At 36.1% G+C, this 24,285-nt stretch overlaps 1 protein-coding gene across 2 annotated transcripts in view; it reads left to right on the top strand.

The window, feature by feature from the left end:
• Positions 1 to 397: 397 nt before the first annotated feature.
• The window catches only part of LOC124369965 (fatty acid-binding protein, muscle-like), a 30,095-nt gene continuing 6,207 nt past the window's right edge, over positions 398 to 24,285 (top strand). The window contains exons 1-2 of one of the 2 annotated variants that reach the window (XM_046828198.1): positions 398 to 551; positions 18,277 to 18,551. In XM_046828198.1, the coding sequence (XP_046684154.1) occupies positions 476 to 551; positions 18,277 to 18,551 (351 nt within the window). In that variant the 5' untranslated portion in view covers positions 398 to 475. Of the gene's footprint in view, positions 552 to 15,155; positions 15,309 to 18,276; positions 18,552 to 24,285 lie in introns of those variants that run through there. The other variant, XM_046828197.1, reaches the window with a different exon arrangement.

The raw sequence follows: 24,285 nt of genomic DNA, 5'->3' as shown, positions 1-24,285 counted from the left end.
AAAATATCTAGAAAATTCGTGTAAAAATGTCTGGTTTCTACCAAACCTCTGGTTTTTATAATGAATTATTAGAATGGACTGGACTTTTTGATCAAGTTGTATGAGCACCATTAGCAAAATGATACCCCAAGCTCCTCGCAGACCGCCCTTTCAAACCCAAAAATGTCTCCAAAGTCAATGCGTTGTGCACGGCGTACAGGGTAAGGCGGTAGAGTGAGGATGGTAGACCGGCGATAGACAGAAGTCAGTGGGTCAGTCTCCGGTAGCAATGGCCGGCCGACAGAGCAACAGCTAGACAAAGCTTTAATCATTCAATTCAACCATTCATGAATGAGAATATGAGAAAATTGTTGGGACCACCGAGCTCATTGTGCCGGTGGGAGAGGCACTGGTATATAACCGGAGTTCGGACAGTCTTCTCTAGTAGTCGTTCTACCCGCATAACGCAGCCCGCTTCCCGCATCTCTTACTCGACATGGCCGGTCTAGTGCTCAACCAGAAGTTTAAGCTGCATGCCAGTGACAACTTCGATGAGTTCATGAAGGCGCTTGGTAAGTCTTAGTGTTCAGTGTTTTTAAAATAGTGTACAGGTCGTTTATTTATTTTGGAATATTAGTCACTCATGGAAACTTAGCTTTCTTGTATCACTCCTCTATATGTACATACTGTGCACATAATTGTTTCCATTAAAACTTTGAGCGTTAGCTTTTTTCATAAACATACACTTTGGTTTACTACGACTTAAGTGTACCTTAAGTTTCAATGTCATTTGTTATGATTTAGCCCAAACTCAACTCGTTTGGAAGTTGCATTGATGACATTTTTTGTTGTTCTCGTATCTATAAAAATTATTTTTTATTCACATGTATTATTGTTATACCCGTTTTAACAACTCTCTCTTTCGAAATTCCACGAAACTTTTACTCCTGCCTGTTATTATTTTATCATCTCAGTTATTTCAAACATGTCTACATAGGAACACCTCTATCCACAAAATCATGATTCCCCGTACTTTTACACCAAAACGAATTAGCAATATAAATATAAAGACATATCTATGTTAGGAATAGAGAAATTGAATACGAGAAAACACCTTTTTAGTTACAAATTAGTAAAATGTACACAAACAGTACAGTTATGCATAAAGCAAAAATGTAATGTGTTGCAGAGAAATGTTATGCCTGTGTTTCATTTCCTCGGTAAGTGGGGATTAAGCCTGAAATAAACAACGCTCTCATGTGTTATCTCATGTGCCGCTTGAGTACTCTCATTGACGGTTTCAATTAGTTTACATTGTTATGTTATATTTAGAAAACAAACTAGAACTGGTACGTTACATACAATCATTGTTTGTAGAATTTCATAACCTTGATCATTGCAATAATTTGCATTCAACTGCAAAAGTAATGTAATTACGTTATTCTACGTAAAGTGACACTATGATTTCCTCGGTGGTATGTGACAGTAAAATAATTAAACACAACAGTTTTCAATTAAACTTTGCATTCTACCACAGCATTTCTCTTTGTTTAAACAAAACTATCTTCCATCAAACGAAAATTTAAATATCGATTATTCATCACCTGAAGGGCCTTCCTAAAATGTTGTTCTTTTATGTACCTCCTGTATGAACTCTTGATTGAAAGGTCTTAGATACTTCAAACTTGGCGCATTGGTTTCTCTTAAACTTAGGGAGAACCCTATTGGTTTTTAGGACGCAGCGTAAAAATTATAGGTAAAAATATAAATCTGAAAGTTTCACATATGTTTTAAGAGTAAAGCAACGAGGAATCACAGAATAAACAGATTTTTAAACAAACTGAGTACAATCATATGACATTGTACCATGAGACTTGGGTGTCAAAAAGTTACATTTTTTTATTAGTTCGTAAGACTGTAGTTAAGTTAACGTGTCAGACCTCTCAACACTCCGGTGTATCGATTTATTAATATCGTGGATTATGACTTTCTTCGAAGAGATCATTTGAAGCATTACATCTTTCCCTGAAATCTTATATGTAAATAACTCACAAGTAATGTGTTGTTTTGATTTCACGTTGAAATATTTAAATAGCGTCAGTAGCTGAATTTCAATTTTTTTTCAATTCCTTTCCCCATATAGATATACTCTAGCATAGGAATCATTTTGAATATTTGGTCTTACACAAGTAACCATGTTCATAGCCCGATTCAGATTAATTTTGCTCCAACGTGTTTCCTTATAAATATACAAATTAACATCGTACGGTGATACCTTACCGGGGTATTTGATCCCTGCACAAATCAGTAACATCCTTTTTTCTGTGTTCGTGTTGCACGCTTTCGACTCATTTATTTTTTATTTTTACACAGTCTTTTCATTTTGTTGAAAACCTGTTTAGACCGATCATGCGACTGCCTCGAATCAGGTATAGCTAAGCGCTCTTCGTCGTCCACGATCCTATCATCCCTAAACATTATTCAGTTCAACGATGATGAGTATCAGTGGCATAGTGGGAGTGCCGATGTCCGAGCGGTCTAAGACGTTGGACTTTGGGTCTGAGTTAGAGATAGCGCAGATTCAAATCCTGTCTTTGACCGTTGCACTCTTTATCAGTACCATCGACCTTGTACTGTATCGACTCTCCCCCTTATTCTGTTTGATAAGATCCTCGCACAGGCCAGTGGCCATGAGGACGGACAGAAAAAGGCTTAAAAGGGGATCGGCCTCCCCTTAAAAATAAAAGAAAGAAAAGAAAACGTCTAAGAACCTGGGTTTCCAATCCCGTGAGGACTAATTTACTTTGCACGTGGAAGAATTGCGAGCAAAGCAACTTGGCTACTGAAACTGATCTACTTGCGACTCAAGGGAAGCCCTACGTTCAAGGCGTGTAACAGTACACCAGGGCCAGTAGTGGTACAGCGTGAACAGGTTTGCTCCCCGGATTTCCCGGGCCGCGGTGGTCCCGTCACGTTAGAGGTCAAACACCCCCCACTCAGTGGCGTATCCAGGACTTGAATTTGAGGGTCAAATACATCAACTTGTATTTCATTTGCAGAGGGTTGGATAGACCTTGTTTAGCTTTTATATCTTACAGATGTAGTGTTGAGGAAATTTAGATCAAAACTTGTAGAATTGCGTAAAAGGATCTGATTACGCAGAAAAAAACAGATTTTACAATCCTTGTATATCCCCAGCACCAATCCGAATTTGCATCTTTCTATCTTCTATTTTGCGACGAATAACTTGAACTGAAAAACATTCACTTTCCGTAATCTCATACGAGTGGCGGTAATACCAAGAAATACCTAAGTATCTGATTCCAGCTGCGATAAAAATTCCTAAATTTTATTCCAACCAAACAGGCGTTGAATAATATCACATAAGTTAGCGTTTAATTATACTTCTACGTATTTATATAATACGTATGCGTGTATATAACAAAAACAAAGTTGACCTTGATATAAAAATTAAAGTAAAGTAAAAATTGTCTTATTTACCAGGCGAAGATAGCCCTATCTAACACTTAACCGAGGAACCAACGGCTCAAAGATGCTTCCGGACCACCACCAACAGCCGGGCAGGCGGGCTGCTTGCAAGGACAGGATCGCTCAGCGATTACTCAAGCAGCAGCCACGCTCGACGTTGCTTGATCCGGTTATCTCGCGATAACCGTCGTACCCGCTACACTACGCCGTTGACTTCCAAGTATTACGATAGAACCCGCGAGATCTCCCACCTCACCTACACTGCCGCTAATCATGAAAAAGCCTGAGGTCAACTTATACGCAAACATACATGAATACTGTTCCCATCATTCATTCAGACTATTGAGTGGTTCTGACGTTATTCTAGCACATTTATAACCCGTCGATGAATTCAACCAAACAATGGAACATTCAGAGAATCCTCTGAACAACTTCTATTCTTTGTTCTCTAAAGCGCAGCTTCAAATCGCGCACATAATTACACGAAACTTTCAATTCTTGTTTTCCGAATCCTTATAAGTTTCGTCACAACATCACTGACTGCTCTATTCATCCCGTTTTAAATTTTCAAAGGTTGTTTTGTTATGGCTCTCTATCCAGCCATTGTTTTGTTGGTACTTCAAACCTGTATTGTGCTGTGAAACAAAGGATAGTATCTTTAATGGAGTAAACACTTTTATGTAATACCTTTTTTAAATAACGAGCGGTTATATAAAACGCTTCAACAAAAGGTTTTATTTTTATCAAACCGTATTGGTGGTACGCTAAACCAACGCTTTATTTTTTATTAATAAGATTATTTTTTTTCTTGTAAATGATAAAAGTGAGTTGAATGGAGAGTTATAGGTATATTTAACAGGTTATGAACAGGATCCAACTTTTAATATAATGTCTAATATTTTACCTGCACTGTCGAAATTTAGGATGTTTTAAGAAGCGTAATTTAGGTAGTATTTAGGAAGATTTAAGTAGGAATTTAGGAAAGTGGACTATCAAATTTTAGGAATTATGTCTTTTCACAGAGTCCTGAAATTTTTCGTGTTTTGCACATTAATATTATGACATAAATAAGCTATATTCTTACACACCATTGACAAAATAATTAAAAAAAAAATCAAATCTAAAATAGTAGCATTGATTTATAATATGTCTTGAGAAGTTTCCTAATACATATTTAAGTCTAAATATTTTATTTTATTTATTTATCACAAAAATATATGACACTTTCCTAAACGTAGCTATACAATATTGGTCAAAGAACAATAATATAAATACAACGTTTTGAAATAATAGAAATTCAAATTAAGAATGACTTGGTTTACCAGTACGAAATATTTTTAATTGCCTTTTAATTGTCATAAAGCAATGGAATTTACCCTTCAATCTTCCCTATGTATACATTTCTCAAGGCTATTACATTTTTCTCTAAATAACAAACAGTACTACCAAGTTGTGTGTTTAATATAATACTAAATTCACTACAACGCCAAATTTGTATTGTTATAAATGTATTGATAGTATTGTGTATATTACAAATCGCATAAACTACTTGCTCCGCTGAGACTCGAACCCGGGTATCTCACTTGCCGAGCGAGCATGTTGCCACTACACCACAGGGCCATTATTTTTTACGATTCAGTAATTTTTTATTTGGCCGTTTAGTATTTTGGCTGTTGAAAGTAAAATTAGGGAAGCAAAAAATTTTAATTTTAATAATCAAAATTCAAATTGCAGTCAGTGCCTTAAATTGTATGCTTTTACTACTAAGTACTTAGTAGTATTGAAATTTCGAATTTTTTGCATACTGTGAATGTCTCCATGAATAGCATCTTCATAGTAGATCTGAAAGAAAGAAACTTCACTTCATTTCTCACATTAGTTAAATAGATGCATTCATATAAAACCACAATGTTGAAAAAGTTATAAATTGAACTAGGACAATTTTTATTTTCCTTGCACAGGCTAACAAAATACACACTATGTGTTTATACAAAACAAATCCACAAATATCGTACAAACTATTAGATGTACGGTTCACCATACACCTCAAACAGGCACACATACGTACACCGAACACGTGCACACAAAAATATCGTACAAACTATTAGATGTATCTATTCACCATGCAACTCATCCAGGCACACATACGTACACAGCACACGTGCACAGACAAATTATAAGAAATTATGGCTGAGTGAACTTGCAAGAAGAATAAAAATTAATCTCCAAGGGCAAATCTTGATTGGAGAATTCCAAACATTAACCTTAACCAACATCTCAAACAATCCAATAACACAGTTTTATACGATAAGATAAATCAAGTTACGAGGAAGTATTTTAAAAATGAAATAGTAATTTAAAGGGTGGAATGCAATTGTCAATTTGTTATACGACATCTGGTAGGTGTGAAATGTCGCGACACCTCCGCGATGATTGATGATAGCAATCATCATAATCCATTAATCACCACCAATTATTGGCTTTTGCTTGAAATTACAATCTCACTGTTGCAGCGACTTGGGTCTTTAAAGTTTGATGCACAATTTGCATGAAAATATTCCTTACGTATTTACATATTAAATTACCGAATAGGTTGACACCAAACCTGTTTTTATGAATGATATTTAACTATGGATAACCTTGTGAATATTTTCCCGAAATTTTGCTTCAATAATTGGAATCTTCATTTATGTAGTTTCTTAAAACCGTTTTTTTCTTATAATAACCGTTACCACCCATATACACTCTTGATTTAAATCATGCGTTAAAATTGATATTCTACTTGCAAACAAATAAATTCAACTGAAATTGAACGTGCAGTGCATTTTATTGTGTGCGAGATTACGTGTGTGGATCAACCGAAAGAGGGAGAGAGAGAGAGAGAAATTGACCTCTGACCCCTTGGGAAGTTCATACAGTGTGTCATACGCAAGCTTCAAACGTTCCTAGCCTATTGCCAAAGTTGGCCCGTTTGCCTATCTGTTTATTTAACTGTTTTTTGTAACTCTGAGATACAGCGTTAAACGTTTGCATGGATATTTTTTGTTTCATTAATGACTAACTTAACCAAAAATATATTAGTGGTGATTTCACAATTAAGGCCATTTGAAGATTTGTACATGCAAAACAAATTTTACAAGCATAAACATAAAGTTTTGTTTGCGTATTATACGTTATAACCGAATATAAAACAAATAATTAAATAAATTGTTAATGTTCAAAACAGAAAATGAGAATTGAAAATATAAGTTTCTAACTGGAGCGTTACTGTTATAACAAAGGAAATACCAAGACTTTTATAGCTGCTTTTACCGAAGCAATTATCAATTCTTCTTCGAAATTTTTTATTCTTGGGTCAGTTTTAGTGAAATTTGTTATGAAACTAACACAATTCTTAAACGAATAATTTAAAAAATTACAACGAAATATCTTTTCAATCAATTCAATCATATTTCTGAGTCCTTTTCCGAAATTTCACTTCAGTAATTGAAATCAGTTGCTTTAAACTGTGACAAAAAATAAAGAACAGTTTTTTCATTTACACTGTAAAAATAATAATTTTGAATGTTATGGGTGATTTGAATGTGTCCGTTTTTTACGAATAATTTATGGAGATATTAGTAAAACATGAGCGAAAAACAGATGATTTTTTTTTGATCCTCCGAGACACCTTTGAAATTTTTGCGGGTTTTCTTATACGGAGGTCTATCAAAAGGATGTTTATTTATATATTTATTTACATAGAAGGTGATCTTTATTTATATCTTATCCCCACCCCCAAATTAACGAAGTGCATTGCCGGTGTACGAGACAAGTCTCACGATTCCTGAGCGCTATCGAGCGTTAGGAGGCCATAGATAAGGCAGGGAAGTGACCTTTAGCCCTAATCAGAGATATGGTAATGTGTTGGTGTCACGCCCACGCATCTACAAACCTACTGTTACACTATCGAACATCACTGAGTCATAACAGCATGTACAAAATGGAAGCTATGGGTTACATTATTACTCGGGAGGCATACAAAACGTGTATACATGAGTTAAAATTTATACAAAACTGTGTTGTTGGCTGAGCGTTAGCAAACCATATCACTCGAGGAGTAAAACTTTCAAAGGCTGAATATGATATTGTGTAATTGTACGATAGGTTTCGAGTAGTGAGATAAACTTAATCATTTGCCATGTAGGAGAAGTATTCTTCAACGTGTATAAAAATGGAATTGAATTAGTTCATAAAAGTGTGGCTGAGCGGTAGCCTATCTATCACTCATGGGGCTGGAAACATTTAGTTTCTGTCTGTCCGAACAATATCACGATAAAGGACTGACGTATAAAATTGTGCATTTTTACATGAAAAACAGTGAGTTCGATGATGGTGCATATCACCCCATAGGATGTGACTAGTGTTAGCAAACATTTTTACATTGCCCTTAAGGGTATCCCATCAACGAGAAAATATCAGAATAAATACATTCGTAAACAAACTCAGTACACTGATAAGTGATTTTAACATGTGTGTTTTACACATGTAGCCTAACTATCCCAACACATCTAACATCATTTTATAGTGATTTGGTGTGTAGACTTTTGTTATTTAAACACTCATGTGATACCCAATTTAATGAACAAAAACTTTTTCAGGCGGATGTAATTTTTTCCGAATGATTATCTGTCGTTCTATCTTTCAATAATGAAAAGTTTTTTTAAAGTATTCTTCGGCTAGTAATGGAATTCCAGTAAGTTGTGCATTGGGGCAGACACCAGTTATTGAAAAAACGTTTGTAACATTGAAAGAAGTTCTTATTTAAGTAAAATAAATACAGTACGCGCCTTATTTGAAAGACACAAGCTTTTGTTACTAAAGTACAGCATTGTACAGCTGTAACGTGTCACAATAAGGCCTAGAGAGCTTACAGAGTTATTTGATAGTATATGTTTTCACCCTAGTTTAATAAATCCCTTTGCTATTTGTATGTTCTTTACAAATTTGTTCTTTTTCAGTAACATGATCGAAATAAGACAGACGTTCTTTTCTTTTTTTCCTGTGTAGACTCTAAATGATGAAATAGGAAATAATATTACAACGCCGTACTCAAACAGTTGTTTACTAGGCAGTTGCGTGTGTTGTATCATTCGTACTATACCGAGTGTATACCCCAATTCCGAATCGCGCACTTGGTGTTTTGCGAAACCTTATATGGAAGTGTAAAATAATATGTATAAGTTGGTACAGGTTCCAATTTCGGGTGACAACCTATATCATCGTGAAATATAAGGATCGTGTGGATAAAATAACGTACTTGACTGTGTGTACGATCAGCTGATATTGATAGGTAATTAAATTCGATTAACGTCACTCAGTAAACTTATTTCAGTTGGTAGAGTACGATTATGGTTAATGACAACCATCTGCCTAATAACCCAATTTAGATTATTGGTAACTAATAACCCAATTCGTTTGGGCGGCTGTTGGCAACCCAAACTTAGTAACCTTGACCCGGTATATCTACCTCTGGGAGTCGTCTGATATACGATCTGGGTGTAACTGTGTTGAGTGTGTGTCTTCCACGTAGTCCGTGGCTTCTGTACAGGTGCAAGATGCTGATAGATATTGCGGAAAGGTTTCAGGTGTTCATACCCGTTGGTGATACTTAGCGGACAGTATCTGAGCCGGATGCTGTACTCGTAGTTCGTGGCTTCTGTACAGGTGCGAGATAAGGGTGGTTCTGCTGCGGAAAGGTCTAGGTGGTCATACCCGTTGGTGATACTTAGCGGACAGTATCTGAGCCGGATGCTGTACTCGTAGTTCGTGGCTTCTGTACAGGTGCGAGATAAGGGTGGTTCTGCTGCGGAAAGGTTTCAGGTGTTCATACCCGTTGGTGATACTTAGCGGACAGTATCTGAGCTAGGTGCTGTAGTCCCTATTCCCCAGCTATTCCCACAGATTCCTTGCCGAAACGAGATGAACTTGGTTTATTAGAGGAACAGGGGACTGAACCCCAAGTACGTAACATTGATGACTGGCAAGAACGTACACGTTTATTGAACAACATATTGAAACCTGGAAAGTAAACGTGCAATTCCCAGAATTTAGGATAGTCGAGTTCACAGCTAGTCACTTTCGCCTTGCTCTCTTCCCTAAAAGCAAATAATGACTCTGGTGAACTCTATAGAAGTCGTTGGACAACCCGGATGGAGCTGGGATATGGGGAGATCATTGTTTACCTCACCGGATGTAATAATTTCTGAACGTAACTATCCAAGATTGTCCAGCTGACACAGTGCCCTTAGGGGAATTCGTAGCTTAACAACACCAACAGAATGTGAAAATAATTCCAGAATCCTCACCAGACTATTGTCAGGAAAACGACGTCTGAAAGATGTGTGTATGTAGAGTGGGTGCTCAAAACTAAAACTGGAATACAAGTTATGAGTCGTTGGTATTTCTAAGATCCATTGAGTCGATCACAGTACCTGTAGGACAGTGCAGAAAGTGGTCTTGAGCAAAAGCAATACCTGGCTGGTGGATTTTAAGCGGATGAGAGACCCACTCAACAGCTCTCAATTCTGAGCGCTCATCGGGTATAAACATTTTTCCGTCGATAACAAAAGTTCTCGATCCAGTGCACAATAACTTTCTTCTTACTGCTCGATGAACATTTGCAATGCAGAATTACAGAAGAAAACTAGAAGATTTTATCGCACAATTGTATTGATGATGAGGTAATAACTAAGAAGGATTCGCTTGGAACAACTTTCTTTAGGTTTATTATTTAAACAATCTTGCGGTTACGTTTTCACATGTCAAAATTATCACTAATCTCTGTTATAAGACTCCAGCGTATTGTCTCTGGACAGTATCTAAATCCATAATAACATCCTTTATCCATAATAACATGTGTGCTAATAAACGGATCCCTTTCAATTACATTCTTTGGGTCACTGATTTTTCATAACATTTTTATACAACTTGGACTCGTTATTTGTTAATTTAAATATACAGAATTATTCAAGTATGAATAAAATGGCATCTTAATAAAGTTTTTAAACTTAAATAACCTAATATCTGCAAATTGAATGACAGTTTTTGACATTGTTTATGCTTCTTTTTTGTGCAAATACTGCAACGTCAGTTCGGGATCTTCCTAAATGTGCATTAAAGTGAATATTTAATTTTCTAACATGGATTTTTGTACAGGCTAAATAACGTCAAGGCATATTGCTAAATCATTAGTTTACATTGATAACAGCTAAAGTTAATGTTGAGATTGTCTCCAGTTCAACTTCCTCTTAGCGCAGCGTATGGAAACTGTCGCTGTCACGGACTTGACTCTTAGAATCATGGAGTCATTTTCGATTTGGACCAATGTTCGATTTGGAATCATGTTTTTATCTATTCAGACGAGCATGACATAACTCTTCCCACAATATCTACTTTATGTGTAGATAAAATTGTTTCCAGAATAATATACAATCCTAAACGTTTTTTATAAAATGGTCATTTCTTTAGTATAAAATCCGGTTTTTTATTGTAGTTAAAACGCGCAAACCACAAAGTGTGAAAGTGTAACCGTCAGTTGAAATTGAAAAAAACAAGCTACCGTTTTACCTGGCTTGAAAAGTTATTTCCCTGAAATTGTACAAGTTAAATATAAATCTGACACCACAGAATATATGGTTAACATTTCAGTTCATTTTTCCCCAACCGTGTGAAGAGTGACAACTGAGAGAAAATGATTGTGAGGGAAGGGTTATGACGAGGGGAAGGGTGTGGCGAGGGGAAGGGCTGGTGCTGAAGGGCTGGAGTGACGGACGTATGATGTGTGGGCTAAACGAGAGCGGAGGCGTTCAAATGAATAGCGCTGTTGAAGACATTAATTCAACTCAATTTGTTGTTGATGTTGATAAATAGAGATTTAATTTTTTGTCTCGATTTCAGAGCCGGCGCTTTAAATCCATAATATACTGTGTAACGTTACATAAGAATCGGGATTACATGAATAATTTTTCGAAGACAACTTCGCTTTTGTTAAGGGCAGTCAAGAAAGGTTTACTCTAAATGAATTCTTAACAAAAATTAGTGATCTTAGCAAAGTATCCGACCCACATATGGGTTATTTGGTTCACATCTGTCTTTCTAATTTATCGCTACTCTATTTAATTTTTTGGCCGCAAAATAGAGTCCTTTTTATAATAAATATCGTACCTTACCAGTATTTGCATAAAAATTAATTAAAAAATACATTTTAAATCTCAAAATTGTAGCCGAATTTTATGATGAAAACCACAACACTTGAAACGCTCTTTATCCACACATTGTGAAAGAAAATATTTGAAACTTAAATGTAATAAAAGCGTACTATCGAATTTTAAACTGTGACATCAGAGATAGTAAAGAATCCAAAAGCTCCATGAGCTCAAAAGCAAACTTAGTTTGCTTTTAAAAGTAAATTATTGCTGATGGTTTAAAGCATTGTATCCATTTTATTTGAATTTTCCAACTCAGATTTTTAGATCGCAGTATCATTAAGGAGAACCAAAATAAACTGCAAATTAAAGTTATAGAAAATTAAGAGCATGGTATCACAAGTACGCGTGAAGTTAAAGTTGAACTAGGAGGTCATACATACCACATACAAGAACAGCATACATGAGCCTAAAATATGAGCTAGATTACTTTTGAAACTACGCAGCCCCAGAAATACAATTTTGCTTCACTATAAGAAGAGGATTTTGGTTATAGAAAATTGTATCAATATAAATTGTTGAGAAAATGAAACAAACGTGATACTTTAAAAAAGAATAGTATTTTGAAGAAAAGAGTTGGTTTTTAAAGTAAGAATTCGACCATGAGAAATGCTTGTTAAGTTAAAAAACACATGGAACGGTTAATGGCTTTCTAAGAATACGAGCTAAGAAAGAAAGAAAATTAAAATCGTGCCTAGGCGCAGTACAATACACTAGGTTCACGACGGCTCTAACTTATGAGTAATACGGCCCTGTTCTTATCGAGTGCCCAGTGCATCATGACCTTTGGAAGCAATCTGAGTAATCATTAAGTAGATTTATTATATGACTGTACACGGCTTACTCATTACTGCCTATAGATGAAGACTATCGTTTCGTTTTATTACTTCGCTGATGGATTAACGGGCAATCACTTGAAGTCGAAGTTAAAATATGAAGTCATATAACGATAAAGACTTTTCATAAATCAAACAAAACAACTCCATCTTGCTGTTTATACTTCTGCTGCACTCGAGGCATACACGAGAAATAAACTGCCTTAGACCACAACGTTTGTACACTGGCGTTCACGGGGCATAAACTGACTGACTTGAGCACAACGTTTGTACTGCTGCTGTACTCGAGGCATACACGAGAAATAAACTGTCTTAGACCACAACGTTTGTACACTGGCGTTCACGGGGCATAAACTGACTGACTTGAGCACAACGTTTGTACTGCTGCTGCACTCGAGGCATACACGAGAAATAAACTGCCTTAGACCACAACGTTTGTACACTGGCGTTCACGGGGCATAAACTGACTGACTTGAGCACAACGTTTGTACTGCTGCTGCACTCGAGGCATACACGAGAAATAAACTGCCTTAGACCACAACGTTTGTACACTGGCGTTCACGGGGCATAAACTGACTGACTTGAGCACAACGTTTGTACTGCTGCTGCACTCGAGGCATACACGAGAAATAAACTGCCTTAGACCACAACGTTTGTACACTGGCGTTCACGGGGCATAAACTGACTGACTTGAGCACAACGTTTGTACTGCTGCTGCACTCGAGGCATACACGAGAAATAAACTGCCTTAGACCACAACGTTTGTACACTGGCGTTCACGGGGCATAAACTGACTGACTTGAGCACAACGTTTGTACTGCTGCTGCACTCGAGGCATACACGAGAAATAAACTGCCTTAGACCACAACGTTTGTACACTGGCGTTCACGGGGCATAAACTGACTGACTTGAGCACAACGTTTGTACTGCTGCTGCACTCGAGGCATACACGAGAAATAAACTGCCTTAGACCACAACGTTTGTACACTGGCGTTCACGGGGCATAAACTGACTGACTTGAGCACAACGTTTGTACTGCTGCTGTACTCGAGGCATACACGAGAAATAAACTGTCTTAGACCACAACGTTTGTACACTGGCGTTCACGGGGCATAAACTGACTGACTTGAGCACAACGTTTGTACTGCTGCTGCACTCGAGGCATACACGAGAAATAAACTGCCTTAGACCACAACGTTTGTACACTGGCGTTCACGGGGCATAAACTGACTGACTTGAGCACAACGTTTGTACTGCTGCTGCACTCGAGGCATACACGAGAAATAAACTGCCTTAGACCACAACGTTTGTACACTGGCGTTCACGGGGCATAAACTGACTGACTTGAGCACAACGTTTGTACTGCTGCTGCACTCGAGGCATACACGAGAAATAAACTGCCTTAGACCACAACGTTTGTACACTGGCGTTCACGGGGCATAAACTGACTGACTTGAGCACAACGTTTGTACTGCTGCTGCACTCGAGGCATACACGAGAAATAAACTGCCTTAGACCACAACGTTTGTACACTGGCGTTCACGGGGCATAAACTGACTGACTTGAGCACAACGTTTGTACTGCTGCTGCACTCGAGGCATACACGAGAAATAAACTGCCTTAGACCACAACGTTTGTACACTGGCGTTCACGGGGCATAAACTGACTGACTTGAGCACAACGTTTGTACTGCTGCTGCACTCGAGGCATACACGAGAAATAAACTGCCTTAGACCACAACGTTTGTACACTGGCGTTCACGGGGCATAAACTGACTGACTTGAGCACAACGTTTATACTGCTGGAGGCATAAACTGTGTTGCCCCACAATATTTATACTGCTAGCATAAACGAAGTATAAACAGTCTTAGCCATATTATCTTGGTTCATATTACTGGCATAATTTATGCATAAGCTGTCTTAATTCACGACGTGTATACTGCTGGCATACACGAGGCATAAACTGTCTTGGCCTACAATGTTCATATTGATTGCATAATTTGTGCATAACCTGTATTAATCCACAGCGTTTATACTGCTGGTATAAACTAAGCATAAACAGTCTTGGTCCACAACAACTTTTTCATCACAATTTATTTTATTTCAGAAACTTCCTTAAAATTAAATTTTAGCTTTATCCTCAGTTGGGAACAGGCGTATCCGGTAGGATGAGTAATGAAATTTTGACAGTTAACCAGATTAAAGATTAATGTGTGCTAAAACTCAGTGGAAATGATTATTTAAGTAGTGCATTGTACATTAGTAGTACAAATTAACAATTTCCTCTGCGATTATGCGGCTAATTACTGTTTAAAGTAAATGGTGAGTACGCTCCTGGTCTGAACTATTGATGAAATCAGCTGGTCGAAACCTTGAATGCCGTTTACGTCTGCTCTCAATTGCTACAAACATTACCGTAGAATGATAAATAAAAATTCAGGGGACACGGCTTGTACCGGCAGCCTGGCGGTAGCTACCGGAATCTGCCTGAGAACCCAATCGCTGTCGATGAAGCGGTCACGCCCTTGACGTGGGCGGAAGCCGGGAGCGCTATCTCCCTGATAACGCCTGTTGTCTGTGTGACTCAGGGGTCACTGCAGCTTCAGGTCGGTCAAATTAGGTCTTAGGGTCGACGATAGACCGCTCACTTCTCGTCAGACTCTCACCGCATCCACATCTGCCATGGCATCTCTGATCCTCAACCGCAAGTACAAGCTGTCAACCAGCGACAAGTTCGATGAGTACATGAAGGCGATGGGTGAGTTTGTACTTGTATCTTTCACGCAGTTTTTGTCCTTCGACGATTACTATTCTCGATTCTTGGGGTAAATGCACATCGGTACAGTCATTAAAGCCACATCACCTGCGGAGCGCGATACGAGTAGAAACTACCAAGCTTTCTTAGATATGAATCATTATTTTCCCCGTTCGTTATTTAATATCTAGATTTATAATTTACCACAAAATGTACAACTCAATGTGTTTAAAACAGCGGAAAGATTATATTACTTGCATAGCATTGAACTCATAAAATTGTGTTTCGAAACATATATGATAGAATGTCCCTTGTTTAAGAGCTATACTGGTGGCTATATTGAGTGTAGCCCCCATAAGAACAACGGTAAACCTCATGCACTTTTTTACATAATTTTTAGTCATAGAATTGTGGAAGATGGCTCATTTTACAGTTATAATTGATATGCATACAAAATATTTTGTAGTTTTTTCTATATAGATTATTCAGATAAAATCTCTTTTGTACTCTTATTCAGATAAACTTTGTTGTACTGAATCGTTGAAATATTCAAAAAGTATACACTTTACAATACAATTAATCTGGATGCGTACCAAATGTATATTAAAAATTAGACATTTCCCATATCGCTATGCTCATTGTTATTGCTCGTTATTTTTCTTATAAGTAAAACTCAACAGCCGGCCTAAAATCGACGATTCTCCTCCATCCCCTTGCATATTTTGACGTTCAAACCCATCATTTTAAGCCTCTTTTAAAATCTGAAAACATCAAATTATAATGAGTGTTACAAGCATTGTTCTTTATAACAACTTTTTTAGGCAGAACAATGATTGAGCCATTCTGTGCTTGGACAAGGAACTCAAAACTGAATTGTGGTGAAAGGTAAATAATATGCTGGAAATAACTTCAGCTACGTGTTTTTGCGAATGTTTTCTGTGTAAAATAAGCCCAGGTTGATCGAGTACTAGTGTGAAGTGTGGCAGAGAAGTAGACATATACTAAGAAACACCATACATAAACTTTTGTCTGCCTCTCTATTCTAAATTCAGTTTTAGTTCTTTTCTGATAATATTAGAATTATAAAATGGCTATTTTAGTGTTATTAAATTTCTAACTCGTTGTTACTCCCAATATGCTGCTAAAAACTAATTGAAATGTTCATTTAAATTAGTTGAGGTGTAAAGCAATTGGTCGATAATTTTAGAACGTGAATTTCGGACCATTTGAAATCCTTTTGTCTAGAAGTTTCCGAAGTCTAGAAGCTCTCTGCTTTTCGAAACTTCCAGCTTCCAGTAGTATTCAGCCTATAGAATTGTTTAGTCTCTTACAGCTCCTAGACTTTGAAATCTTTTACTGTATAAGAGACTCGATAAAATGCTATGGATGTTTGTATTTACATTTTTGATGTTTCCGAAGAAGATACCCTTGCTTTTGAAAGGCCTCACAAAACAGGAAAAAATATACAACATTGGTCATTGCGATTTTAAAATATAGTGATTAAAAAGAAAAAACAAATATAAGCTCAATTCTTCAATATCCCTACACATTTTACTACTTAGAAACGAAACTTTAAATTTATACTTTTAATTATGCTATAGAAATGTTATATGCTATCGTATGAAAATCATTTAAAACTATCTCTATAATTGATACTATAATTTGACTATACGGCGATAAAAATGTGTACTTTTAGCAGTGCTATAAGATTTTACTATCTGGATCGTATTTTTTTCTGAAAGTGGTGCTCTTTAGAGTTTAGTGATTTTGAACCACTTGAATATGTCTGTTAATTTGCAGTTCCTTGAACCTAATATTTTATTTTCTATTTTACATACGCGTTATTCTTGCTCAGAAACAATTATACAAGCGGTTCTTTGTTTAGTACACATAAAAGCCGGTCTTTTTTATTCGTGAGAGTTTTTGGCCAGTATACGAAAGAATAGAACTTCAAAGCAAATATAACGTTGAGTAAACTGATATTTCTCGCATTCAAACACTGCTGATATATGTGCAACTTAGTGGTGATAATTACAGTTGTTGCCTCTCTGCAGACTAATCTATGGCAACGGCTGGTGTACTTTCAGATAATGTGACCCCAACCTTTGTAGTCTACTGTGGAGTTTAACCAGACTTAGTGTCGTTGTCCGAGACTGATAAAACATAATTAGAATTTATAATCAAGGTCATGTTTTTAAGCCTCATGCGATAAAACTTGGTGTGGTATCAGTTATATGTGGAGGTCGTCTTAAAATAATTAATCAATTTTATTTTTAAATACAAAAACTTTTTCTTAAATTAAAACGTGTGTGCTCCAAAACGTGTTTTCACTAAAATAAAAAAAATGTTCTATATTCTGTGTTATAAAATGCAAATTTCATTACGGCTAACTACATTAACAAATCTATTCCTCTACTATTGTATCCCGCTAAAGGACATGATTTGGTTATGTATATCCACTGTATCTGGTTGAGATATAAAGACAGTACCATTTTTAGTGAAATTTTCAGTAAATCGTCATTACACTGCGTGGTAAATAGATATATTTAAAATTTAACAACTTTTGAATATTTACAATCATATTAAACATGGTGTTATGAAACTAATAATCTAATTTATAAACGAAATATATTATTCAGCTTGGCTTATGTAAACAATTTATTGTGATCTGTGGATTTTGAACTGGTGATAACCCAAGGCGAAAGCATTAGTGTGAGGAATGTCCACCATTGCTGTATCTAGGAATGAACCCTGTAAATGGACTTTCACTGATCAATGTAAAGTACACATAAACTTAAGCTGATCAATTGACTTTGTTTCCGAACCTTTTCTCGGGAATGGTCAACCATTGAGTGCTGTACCAACCTCGAGCTGGCAATATCGAGAAATTAAATCACCAATAAGGTGTTTCTAATTACAATGGAGATTCTTCTTGTACGGGACTTTACTTGACCTCCCCGGTCTGTTGCAGGAGTGGGTCTGGTGACGCGGAAGATGGGGAACACGGTCAGCCCCGTGATCGAGCTGACCGAGAAGGACGGGGAGTACACACTCACCTCCAACTCCACCTTCAAGAACACGGCCATCAAGTTCCGTCTGGGGGAGGAGTTCGAGGAGGAGACTCCGGACGGCAGGAAGGTCCAGAGCACCATCACCCTGGACGGTGACGACACCCTGGTCCACATCCAGAAAGGCGCCAAGGAGTCTAAGATTATTCGGAAGTTCTCCAAGGACGAAGTCAAAATGGTATGTATTCGTAGTGTGATAGTACTTTCTTTGGACATTTACAAACCCCGTGGCAAAATCATTAAGTGCTCTGATGAATTCAAAATGATCATCAACGACAAATACATGTAACCGTATTTTTTGTCGACAGAAGAAAAAGGAATACCTTCCATCCGCGCTAAACTGAATATTTTTTTAAACTTCAGGAATGAAATCTCTAGATTATATAAGTAACTTTATATACTGCATTTAGAAACATATAACACGAAATAGTGACCATCTCGGAGGAATAGCCTGGGCGAGGTTCTCCCCTGATGGCTGAGTGTTCGTTGCCCAGCTTATCTATCACCTCAGGGACCAGGATTGGAATCCTGGTTTCAGTACGGCAATGCCGTTTCCGCATGCTAAGAAATGACCACATGAGAGTAGCCTGAAGTAGTGTGATAAAGGGTTTCAGTTTATTGCCAAAAGTATCATAAAGAGTCTTATCATAAATATTTAAATAGTAGAAATACTGAAAACCGATTATTCAATGTCGTTCGTCGCTAAAAGTTCGTTTAATTTAAGGAACATAAGTTAACTTTAAGATTTACCGCAACTTTTATTCACTTTCCCAAATTTCCTATTCAATAAATTATAAACGTATTTTTCTATTGAAGTTAATCTCTAAAAGTGTTTGCAGTAAAAATGAATGTTGGGAAAACTATGGATGTTGGTTAAACAGTAACAGATTGATATTTTTAAATTGATTATTTCACTCCACTATATTCCATTTTAAATCGTATTTTTATGGCTGAAAGTTGTAGTTTTTTGTATGCAGAGAGACAGTGTAACATATAACAGATAAGTTTATGCATTCCAATGAGTTCCTCGATGTTATAGAATACATAACTGGATTAAACCGAGTATACTCGTGAATGTTGAAATAATTATAAATTTAACAAATGCCACGAACATCCTTATTAGTTGTATTTGACAAGGAATAATTCAGTTAAACACAATCGACTAAAAATGGTGATCTAAAATAACGGGTCATTTGAGCATATCTTAACTAGAGTTAGTGTGTTTAAAAATGTACAGTGAACACGGCTTAATTCGTTAAGTTATTGATGATAATATATAAAATACAAAAAACAATATTTGTAAATACAAGAAGAATAAGCTTGTAAAAAACTGCCATTGGCCACTCACTGTATAGCCTACCAAAAGCCGTGTAACCAACATTTAACAGTCACCAAAATACAGTATTACATTAAAAATAACATTGAGTTGATAGTCTCTTTTTCAGTGAGACAATCTTAGCTTTCCGGAAGATGATTCTGTCTGCTTTTTGTACTAACTTTTGCTCAATGGCCAGTTAATTCTTTTAAAGTTGAGACTAAATGTACAAATATCGTATAACTATCGTTTATTTAGTGCTGAAGGCTCAAGTTTCTTATTTAGTGGCTAATAAATTATGAGAAAGAACCATTTTTAAATATATATGTTTATGAACTTAACTAATTACATCAAAATACAGATACTCGTATAGTTTTTGTTGTGTGGAAAGTTAGGAAGTATTCTGTAAGAGGAAAAGTTGGAGATAATGGATTAAATTAATGCTTTGTTCCAAACATTTTCCCGTAGAGAGCTTAGCGCTCACACAGCCAGCTGTGATATAATTGGTTTAAGTCACATCTGACGCAGACACGCCAGTTTCAGGCAGTGCAATGCCGGCAAACGTGTAGTTAACCTACATTTCCTATTAATTTTAGTAAACATATTATGAAAAAAAATATTCATATACTATTTGCACTATCCATTGACAAGACAGCTGTAGTCCTCGTGTATTCTGCATTGAATAATATGTAAGTAGCCTAGTTGTAAATTGTATACGTAATTTTCTTTCTGAAAGCTTAAAAAACATTTGTTAAACATTTGCAACTACAAAGTTTATTAGAGCAACATTTCCAAGTGAGTCTCAATAATCAATGCTGGCTGAGATTTACTTCAATATTTTCTGAGAATTTAATCAATAAAACTAATTGCTTAGGAAGTGTAATTCTGACTCCAATAGTGACGAACAATCACTTCCTGATTTGCTGTCGGAATAATTCACAGATACGTGCTTATTCCTATCCGTGTGTGTTGTTCACGCACTGCTTGTAAACTGTGGCACAAACTAGGAAATATGTACTGAAGTTGTGTTTCACTGTATTTCCCGGTTATTTTTATGTAAATAATTGCACTACTAACTAGCAAGAATCACGAAAAGTGTGAACCTACTGAATATAATCACTTGTGAAACCTGTTCTTAGTACTTTTTATATGGTTTTATTTTTGAAAACCTGTGTTTATAATACAAAATAAAAAATTTTACATGTACAACAAACCTAAACAAACCTAAATTTCATATAGATTTGATTAGCATTCAAACAAAAATAAATTATAGCCCCTTGAGCTCACAAGTGGTGAAGTTTATCGAAGCTAAGAAATAGTTAATTTTTATAGTAGCTCATATTTCATAAGCTTTCATATTGGACATGTTACAGTGCATGTTTTTATTAAAAATAAATGAGACCCCTTTATTGAAACATTCTTTATTGCGCGCCAAGCTGTTCCCCATTCCCCACTCGTACTTCCCCAAACTTTCCTCACTTAGTACTTAACTTACTGATTTATTATTGTTCAACTACGCCCTTCATCACTCAAATTGCCTAATTTGCTCTTTATTTCAAATTTTGAAGGTTCAAAATTGGACATAAGTGGTTGAAATTATACTTTAACGTTTCTATTTGTAGGTTCCCATGAAAACCTTTCTTTCTATAGTGCTTTATGTGTAATAAAAATAGTTTTAAACACCATCTGATTACTATTGTACACTGTCTGCATGAAACCTAATTAATTTCTTAAATCTAAACTGTATGTTGTTTATCATTCCACACTATCGTATGATTCATGTAGGCTCTTAAATATCTATAGACCAGTGGGGCGTAGCCCGGAGCTATTTTCGGAAACAGGAATAGGCCTCCATTTCTTAACCAGGGACTCTAAGAATGTCAATGTATTTAGCCCCGAAACTACAGTTTTTACTCAGGCTTTCTTATTTCTTGTGCAACTGCAGGCATTAGACCCTGGTAGTCTCCAGAAAAATGTAACATGTTATGTTTCTCTCTATAATAATGGATGCGATATAAACATATTAGTGGTTAGAACATGTCATGCTAAAATTGGTTTGGCGTAGGATTCAAAAGTAATTTATCAAAAACCTCAGCCCAAAGGCGATGTATTATTTAGGCGAAACGACTGAATTCATTAGTGGTGACGAAGAGACTTCTGAACGAGTATGAGGTGCCCCTGCATAATGGAATTTTTGTAAATAGTTGGTTGGATTTTGGAGCCTTAATAATCAATTAGTAAAGTATCGATATTTATTTTTTTTTTAATGGAATTTTAAATACTAGACAAATGTGGTTTGGTTTGTAATCAATGTTATTTATTGTTATTTAACAAGTGATTTAAGTTACATTCACGTGTTATTGTTACTAAGACAATTACTCCGTGACCGTGACGTCAGATTTTACGAAACCAATATTAGAGCATGAAATTTCTAAGAAGCACATTAATAAACCAAAAAATAAATTAAAAGTTTGTTACCTCGTGTTAAGAATAAGTTAAAAGTAATTGAGGAAGTTCATATTTAAAATAGTCACATGCAATTGAATTTATGTAGAGTGAGTTTTTAACGGGTGACCTATATTTTTTAATTTATTTTCTAATCAATTCTTAATTTAGCTACTTGTTTGTGATATTTTTATATTTCTTTATATTCTCTATAATTTTGTGTTTCGTTTAAGGGGAGAATGTTGCGTACAAAGGTTTAAAACGGCTTCATTTTAAAACCATTTGGAACCTATGTTTATGTTTAGCTCTTTGTAGGAACTTTGTAAAATATACGGAAATTAAAATTATAATACAGAGATTTAAAACCATTAGTTTCAGTTCATATTAACAGATAAGTGGTTGATTGTGCGAGCGTATGTGTTCGTAAAAGAGTTTTCCCATTTTTTGACAACTGATAAAACAGTTTTACTAATAGCCGTGACCCTGTTTATTATATTATAATACACTTGTAAACTGGAAGCAGACTGTTCACCATGCGGGCACTAAAATCACGTTGCTTGTGTGACGCCTCTTATCAACTCACGCTCTGTCTCCTGTGCCGGATAAGTTTCGCCTTTGAGATGCTCCAGCAAAGTGCCGGAGGGAACTTCAGTCCAACCAATCACTGTGCATGTTTGTACGTCTGGTCATAGCCCACGCGGTGATCAAGGGTACACTACCCCCCACCCGTCCCACCCACCCCACTATATCCCCCGCTGGCCATTCTCAAGAGGATGAATGAAAACCGTTCTTTGTTGAGGCGACATTTGGCACTAATACCTCATATAATATAATATAAATATAAACTCGTTTCCCAAACGCAGAGATTTTACATCTTAATTTTATATGAGATAAGTACTGTGTGGCATTTTTAATAGTATGAATTTGAATATTTAAAAAATCTCCAAAAGTAAGGATGTCAATTTTTAAATACACAAAAAATATTATTTTTTAACATTTCAAAATCTTTGATCCTTTTATTTTATAATAAACATAGCACATAAATCTCAAATTAGAAGAAAGATTATTTGATGTTTTATTTTTAAAATACTTGACTAGTCACTTTTTTATCTCATTGAAGGCTCAGCGTCAGCTATGCCGGCTTCGACGTGTACTGGTTTTTGTTATTGTTACATTCTTGGACCTCCCTGGGATTTGAACCCGTGATATCTCGGTTAGAGAGCCGAGACGATAACCATTACTCTACGGAGGAGGACAAGTAGTCACTTATAAAAACATCGTTTTACGATCATATTTTTTATAAAAAACATAGAAACAAAGTGAACTCTCCAAATTTACGAAACTGAGACCAAAGGAACAAAACCGATTGACAGTCTTCTACAACTTATGTCTAAAACACGATTTTTAATAGTCTTTATATAACCATATCTATTTACTTCAGTACAAATAACAAATATTATTTTCAATTATGCACTAACAAATTTAGTTACATAAATCGAGATGTTTTTCAGCAAATAGGATCATAGCTTCTGTAATTGATTTGAACTAACTATATCTGACCCTCTGATCCAATCATTGCCCGGTTATAGACGTGATAGACTCTCCCAACTTATGACTGAAATTATTCGTTTATCGATGTTTACTTACAAAATACTGGTCAATTACAAATAACTTCCAGTTGTCTACACAGACAGCATCGAGACAAAGGAAACCACTACGAGCGAAAACAAAATCGACAATAAAACACAAATAACAACCCTAAAGCTTGGTAGAGATATATTTTTTGTTAGCACACACCAACCCACTCAAACTGTTCTATAAGTGTGTATACGTTCTAATATTTCTTGGCTTTCTCAGGCATTTGTTATGAGACCTTCTAGAAGTTTATGCTGTTACGCGATAGGCACTATCTCGAGGGATGTTTTATCGTCGCCATCAGTGCAGAGGAGCCTTCATTCTGCACTGATGGCCTGAGGCATTACTAGATAAGATAAGATAGGAAAGTTACCCAACCCGTATTCTTGTAAAAAAGTAAATTATACCTGCGCAGAATATAAAACATTAATTGCCACTACCGTGTGATGGTTTTATTTATAACACTGTGCGAAGTTTCTTTGGGTTAACTAAATGGACCCGCTATTTTTTGTTTCCA

The sequence above is a fragment of the Homalodisca vitripennis genome, chromosome X (genome assembly GCF_021130785.1).
Source record: "Homalodisca vitripennis isolate AUS2020 chromosome X, UT_GWSS_2.1, whole genome shotgun sequence".
Taxonomy (NCBI): Eukaryota; Metazoa; Arthropoda; class Insecta; order Hemiptera; family Cicadellidae; genus Homalodisca; species Homalodisca vitripennis.
This window is presented reverse-complemented; position numbering and strand designations above follow the sequence as displayed.